Raw genomic sequence first — 6,924 nt, 5'->3', positions numbered from 1 at the left:
ATAAAAAAAAAAAAAATATAATCGTTCTTTCTCTCTCCTTGTTACATTCCTACGTGTCGTGTTATAACAATTCATTCATGAGAATTCTCGACAATACCAATCAACCCCCAGAGAAGCACAAATGTAGAAGATGAAGTTAGAAGAAACGTGATGACGATCACGTGTGAGTGGACCAAAAATGTGAGCAACCAACAGCTTATTGTCACCTCCTTCTAGATCTAGAGTTCACAAGAACCCAGCCATCGCACCATTACCCCTCTTGATTCTGGGCTGATTTGTCGTGTTGCGGGGGTTAATTGATAATCCAGAAGTGGGGATATGTTCAAAGGGCGTCTGCATGTGTGTGAGTGGGTGTTGGGGGGGGGGGTTGGATGCGCGCCACATCGTGTCTGCTTGTGCTATTGGTTCGTCCTGATGCTCATCCCCCTCCATCGCGTGTCACGCACACACACACACACACTCACACACATGCAGGCAGGCACGCGCGCACAGTCGCGCCCGGGCATCTCGCGCCCTCCACGTCACATGACACCTTACTCCTGCAGGTATGGAAGTATGGGTGGTTGTCTGTGGTTGTCTGTTGTTGTGGCGGTGCTGTTGTTGCTGTTGCTGTTGTTGTTGTTGTTGCTGTTGTTGTTGTTGTTGTTGTTGTTGTTGTTGTTGTTGCATCTGCACCAGTAGCAACCACGAGTGTTTTACCCACACACTCTCTCTCGCGCACACGCATGCAGGCACACATACGCGCTCACACTCCCTCACGCACACACTCACACACACTCACACACACTCATACACACTCACACACATGTACTCGCTTGCGCACCGCTGTCATCACCACCCGGGACATACATCAAGGGGGTTTGTACGCTTCGACCTGGGTCGCACCGGCTCCAGCATGCGCTCCACGTTGGGCTGTCATATCGACATCCTCAGCCCTCAACGTCATGGTGCGTACCCGTGCGTGTGGCTGTGCGTGTGCGTGCGTGTGCGTGCGTGTGTTCGTCTCTCGATATCACTTTCACACATATCCACCCCCCTCCCCCAACACTCACACACGACACACCAGCTGGCACGTGTGGCTCGCATGTGAAGCACCCCTACTATCCGCTTCCTTCCTTCCTTTTTTCTCTTTGATCCCACCCCCTGCCTTCCCCATTTTACAGGTTGTTGGGTACCTGCTGATCTACTTCGGTCAGCTTCGTAAAAACCCAAAGGTGAGCGGCTTGAGTGTGTGTGTGTGTGTGTCAGTGCGTGTGAATGTGTGTGTGAGTGTATGTGTGAGTGTGTGTGTCAGTGCGTGTGAATGTATGTGTGGGTGTGTGTGTGTCAGTGCGTGTGAATGAGTGCGAGTGCATGACACAAGATATGAACCTGAAATGTCAAGCGAAAATATCCCCGCAAGCACTTACACTTCTTTTGCATTCAACTTCCGTTCTTGCAACTCGATTTGCTGTGTGAGTGACGCTTCCACGCCAGCCCACGCGTCCTCAATCTGCGTGTAGCGCTCTGCTTCGTGCTCGGCCCACGCGGCTATCACTCGCCTCAGCTCGTGTTCCTGCACCTCATGGTGGCTGTGTGTGCGCGTGTGTGTGTGTGGGGGAGGGGGGGGGTTGTAGGTATGCGTGGGTGTGGGTGAGTACATGTGTGTGTGTGTGTTGGGTGTGTTCGGGGGTGTGAGTGAGTGAAGGAAGACAAGCGTGTCCCATCAAGCAAACCAAACACACACAAAAGATGCAGCATGTACACACACAAAAGATGCAGCATATACACACGCACACGCACCGGTCCAGGTCAGAGTTGAGGGTTTCGTTTGCCACCGCCTCCTTGTCGCAGGCGCTATCCACAGCCTCCGTCAGCTGTCGGGAGAATAACAAGAGGGCATGTGAGAACGGAGTGTTACAGCACTAGCCAGACCAGAAAAAAAAAAAAAAAACACACACACGCGCGCGCGCGCGCACCATGCAGCAAGTGCATGGAGCATAATGAGCAGGGTTTGGTTGTTGCACACCTCCTGCACTTGCTGTGTCGTCTTCTCAATCTTCTCGCGCTTGATGGCCTCGGGGTCCTTGCTGTAGCGCGCGTGCGCGTGGTGTGAACCAACGCACCAACATGTGGAACACCCGATACAAAAGAACAAACTGCAGCACGTACAACACACGACACACAACACACATCACACGGCGCACCCGAAGATGGCGCCGAGCGAGGTCTTCTGGTCGGATGTCTGCAGCTTTGACAACTCGTCCTCCTTGTTCGCCAGCGTCGTCTCCAGCCGCTGCCGCCGCGCCTCTTGCACATCCCGCCAGTGCAGTGCATCCTGTTGACGGCGCGTTTGTGCATGTGCGTTTGTGTGTGCATGTGCGTGCGTGCGTGTGTGTGTGTGTGTGTGTGTACGTGTGTGTGTGTGTATGTATGTATGTTTGTATGTTTGTATGTATGTATATGTGCGTGCGCGTCGTGAGTGAAGGAAGAATGGGCGAGTAAATGAAGCAGTTACACATATCCACACCACGCCACTTGTACACGACATGAACGTGGTGCAAACGCCACGTGGGCAGGCGATCAGAAGCGCACCATGACGGCATGTGGGTAGAGGGCAAAGTCCTGGACGGGCTGGGCAAAGTCGCGGTCAACAGCGCGCAGGTGTTCTTCACTCTCCGCAGACACCTTCTCAAGGCCGTCCTGCGCAAGGAGCGGAAGAAGGAGATGTGGTGATGGTGGCGTGGTGATGGTGTGATGGTGGTGTGGTGATGGTGTGGTGATGGTGATGGAGGTGAGTTGCGTGAAGGGCAACACACGACAGCAGTGTGTGTACACGCGCATACATACACATACACACACGCGCAACCGCACACACGAAACACACACCAACATAAACACACACACACACACACGAATACACACACAAACACACAGCGACGTACAGCGATGGTTTCACAGGAGACGGAAATGTCGGTGTCACTCTCTGCCAGGGCGCGAAACGCAACAGCAACCTCCTGCTGCAGGCTTTGAAGGCGGGCGAAGAGACGAGTTGTGGTGGCTCGTGTAAGGATGGATCATGGAATGGTGGACGGGGCGATGTGACAGCCATCATCATCATCATCATCATCATCATCGTCATCACCACCACCATCATCATCACCATCATCATCATCACACGCACGCACGCGCACATACGCACACACACACGCGCGCGCGCGCGCGCGCAATTGAACGGACCTGCTTTCGTCGCGGTGGGCAGCGACAATCTTGGTGCTGAGTTCGGCCATGCGTCTCGTCGCCTTCTCCGTCTGCTGCTGTAGCTCTCGCTCGCGCACGTACCGGGACGTGGGGTCACGCTCCTGCACAGGCGGCCGGCGGTGGCGTGTGAGCAGGTGTGTGTGTGCAAATGTGTGTGTCTGAAGAGCATGAAATGGGCAGTGAAATCATCGAAATGAGGCATGACCACACACAGCACACATACACACACACACACACATACACACACACATACATACATACATACATACACACACACCGCGAGGGAGGTGCCGAGGGACTGGATGGAGGAAGCGAGGGAATCTCGGCTGTACTCGGAGGCGTGATCCTTCATGTACGTCTCAAACTCGTGCGTCTTCAGCTCAAGAAACGCACTGGCAGTTGAGACGTGATGATGGTGATGGTGATGGTGATGGTGGTTTTTTTTGGGGGGGGAGGGGGTGAGGGTGAGTTGGGAAGTGGCAGCCGTGGATGGATGGTAATGGTGGTGGAAGCCGTCGTGCGGTGAAGGAGGGCGGTGATTGTATGTATGTGCAAGCGTGCAAACAACAACACGATCGCCATTTCACCATGTGCACAGTCGCATGCCCATACCCTCGAGTGCGCAACCACGAAACAGAGTGTTCACGTACACGAAAGCTGGGTTGTGGCTGAGGACGGAGTGTGCAGCAACACGGCGTAGAAACCTGTAAAAGGTGGAAAGATGAGAAGAACACACGAACCGCATGTCAGCAACGATGGATGATGAATGCAAGGGCATGCAGAGTAGTGGCCATAGCATGCAGTTTGCAGGGCTGAGGGGCGACAACCACAGTGGCAACACAACACAACCACAACCACAACCACAACCACAACCACAACCACAACCACAACCACAACCACAACCACAACCACAACCACAACCACAACCACAACCACAACCACAACACAATGTGCAATACACAGCGCACCGCTCGAGGCCTGCGCGGCGCGTCTCGAGAAACTGCTCGCTGAACTTGTTCATGGTGAGGTCGTGCTTTGGCGGGACCGGGGGCACGATGCGACCAGGCACGCAGCGGGCAAGTTGGGTACGCAGCCACGCAAAGTGAGAATAGCGCCGCTGCACAGACATCTCGCTCGCCTTGAACGGGCCATCGCGGGTAACCTGCCGTTGTTGGCGCATTGGAGGGGTCGTGTGGATTGTTTGGGTTGTGACAACGGACGCGTGAGCATTGCAACGTATGTGTGTGTGTGTGTGTGTGTGTGTGTGTGTGTGTGTGTGTGTGTGTGTGTGTGTGTGTGCGTGTACATTGCGGAACACGGGAATATGCAAGGGGGGGGGCACATGGCTGTGAGTCGCGCATAAAGACAGTGACAAGGATCGACGAGTGAACAGCAACGCGGCAAGTGGGCATCAACGAGCCTGCGATTATGTGTGCACACATGCGTACACGCACCTTTGTCTCGATGGTGTAGCTTGCGTATGCGCGTCTCCCCTCGCCTGCACATCAACACAGGTTGAGCACACGATGAGGCGATACGGGTTGCGGTGATGCCACACACGCACACAAGTTCGTGCGTGCGAGTACGCGTACACGCACACGCACGTAAGTTCGTGCGTGCGAGTACGCGTACACGCACATGCACACACAACAGATGCAGCCACAAACATACACATATTCACGCAAACGCACACACACACACATATCCACACACCGTGCTTGAGCGGAAACTTGATGTCAATGGTAAAGTCCTCCAGGTTCGTCTCCTGGAACCGCAGCTTGGTTGCCGACTGGGGCAATGCCGACGATGACGAGGCCGAGGGAGCCGCCCCAACGTCATCACCCTGCTGCTGCTGCTGCTGGTGGTGGTGGTGGTGTGTGCCTGTTGTTGTGGAGGCTGTTGATGTGTCAGGGACGGGTGCTGTGAGGGTGGCGCTCTGGCTGCTCGACGCCAGCGGGTCCTCGGGCTCGTTGGAGTCCATCTGGGATGATGACGACACAGCAGGCACATCGCTGTCGTGCACATCCTCCACATCTGGCTCGTCGTCCTCCTCCTTCATATGCGTGAATGTGTGCGTGAATGTGTGCGTGGTGTGTGTGTGTGAGTGAGTGAGTGAGTGATTGTGCACACGCAAGTGTGTGATGGCAGGTGGAACAGACAAGCAGACCAAGCAAGTGAGGGCAATAGCGGGCCATGCGCAATCCCACTCATTACACACTAACGGTGTGCTTGCGCTGGTGGGCGGTGCGGTTGCCCTCATCCCCGCTCTCTGCGTGCAAGAGCACGTCACGGAAGCTCATGATGCTGGCTGGTTGTCTCTGCTTCTGCTGTCTTGCTTCGCTTCTGCTTTGTGTTGCTTTGTTTTGGTTTTTGCGCACTGTCCTCTCACACACCACGCACAACCGACAACACACCTCTGCACGCACACCCCTGCCACTCCCTCTGCGTCCAAGCAGCATGGCTGAACAAGATAGCAAGCGCAGCAAGACAGATGCTGCTGTGCCCGTGGTCGCCCTCGCTGCAGACACCTCCTTGACAGACAAGCAGCGGTGCGCTCGTCGCTTGCAGTAACAGCAATGTGATGGCTTTGGCGGGCTGGCCTCCCAGCATCATTCACACATGCATCTCTGCATCTATACATTCGTGCACATGCATGCGCACATACACACTGACACACACACACTCTCTCTCTCACACACACACACACTCACACACTGACACACACACGCACTCTCACTCACACTCGCACACACACACACACACACACTCGCACTCTCACTCACACTCGCACACACACATGCACAACGCAGATCTCGCTGTGGTGCGCTGACGGCTGCGTTTGCCAAGGCATGCGGACGTCAGCCCGACTTCATCTGCAGAGCACCCGGCCGCGTGAACTTGATCGGGGAACACATTGACTACAGCGGGTACGGCGTCCTGCCCATGGCCATCGAGCAGGACATCCTGATCGCCGTTGCCCCAAACGACACCAACACCCTCAACATCAGCAACGTCAACTCAAAGTTTGCCACAAGGTGTGTGTCTGTGTGTGTGTCTGTAACTCTGTGTGAGTGAGTGAGTGTGTGTGTGTGTGTGTCTGTAACTCTGTGTGAGTGAGTGAGTGTATGTGTGTGTGTGTGTATGTGTGTGTGTGTTGGTGTCGGGGCGTGTGTCTGTGTCTGTGAGTTTGTATTTGTATTTGTGTCTGTGTCTGTGTATACGTTGATACGCTGTCTTGATCTCTTGCATGACAGCCTTGCGCATGCAGCAGCAGTAACAGCACGCCTGCATGTTATCCATGGTTCACTGGATTGCCCTGTGTCTCTTCATTGCCGCCGGCAGGAACATGAGCTGCTGGCCCGTTGACATTGACGATACCAAGCACGAGTGGACAAACTACTTTCTCGCTGGATACAGGGTACATTTGGCTGCCCTTGCAATGATGCATGACATGGGACACACACACACACACACACATTCTCTCATACACGCTCATGCGTGTGCATGCCGTGCTTGCATGCATGGCATGGCCATAGGGGCTGCTGGAGCATGCAAAGTGCACGACGCCTATTGGCTTGGACGTGGTGGTTGACGGCGTTGTTCCAACAGGGTCGGGCCTCTCCTCCTCCAGCGCTTTTGTCGTCTGCGCAGCACTCGTCGCCATGCACGCAAACGCCCTCTCTT

The 6,924-nt window shown here is 54.8% G+C and overlaps 3 protein-coding genes across 3 annotated transcripts in view; 1 reads left to right on the top strand and 2 right to left on the bottom strand.

The window, feature by feature from the left end:
* Positions 1–225: 225 nt before the first annotated feature.
* PTSG_06506 (uncharacterized protein) lies at positions 226–946 on the bottom strand (the record flags this gene model as incomplete). Its single annotated transcript, XM_004991831.1, has 3 exons — positions 226–333; positions 538–669; positions 875–946. 3 exons carry the CDS (start codon positions 944–946, stop codon positions 226–228), a joined length of 312 nt encoding a protein of 103 aa, XP_004991888.1.
* Positions 947–1,318: 372 nt separating this feature from the next.
* PTSG_06505 (uncharacterized protein) lies at positions 1,319–5,402 on the bottom strand. Its single transcript, XM_004991830.1, has 12 exons — positions 4,954–5,402; positions 4,695–4,738; positions 4,209–4,402; positions 3,891–3,944; positions 3,518–3,632; positions 3,220–3,341; positions 2,925–3,006; positions 2,575–2,682; positions 2,187–2,317; positions 2,009–2,069; positions 1,783–1,856; positions 1,319–1,571 (listed from the first exon to the last, which is right to left on the bottom strand). The coding sequence occupies exons 1-12, from the start codon at positions 5,297–5,299 to the stop codon at positions 1,406–1,408; spliced, it is 1,497 nt and encodes a 498-aa protein (XP_004991887.1). The 5' UTR covers positions 5,300–5,402; the 3' UTR covers positions 1,319–1,405.
* A 194-nt stretch (positions 5,403–5,596) lies between these two features.
* PTSG_06504 (galactokinase 2) overlaps positions 5,597–6,924 on the top strand; it is a 4,273-nt gene continuing 2,945 nt past the window's right edge. The window contains exons 1-4 of the mRNA XM_004991829.1: positions 5,597–5,789; positions 6,051–6,275; positions 6,583–6,658; positions 6,777–6,924. The exon at positions 6,777–6,924 is cut by the window's right edge and continues 8 nt beyond it. Coding sequence (XP_004991886.1) covers positions 5,698–5,789; positions 6,051–6,275; positions 6,583–6,658; positions 6,777–6,924 — 541 coding nt within the window. The 5' untranslated portion in view covers positions 5,597–5,697. The remainder of the gene's footprint in view (positions 5,790–6,050; positions 6,276–6,582; positions 6,659–6,776) is intronic.

The sequence above is a fragment of the Salpingoeca rosetta genome (assembly GCF_000188695.1).
Source record: "Salpingoeca rosetta unplaced genomic scaffold supercont1.18, whole genome shotgun sequence".
NCBI classification, from domain to species: Eukaryota; class Choanoflagellata; order Craspedida; family Salpingoecidae; genus Salpingoeca; species Salpingoeca rosetta.
Note: the sequence above shows the minus strand (reverse complement) of the source record. Positions and strands in the feature narration are given on the sequence as shown.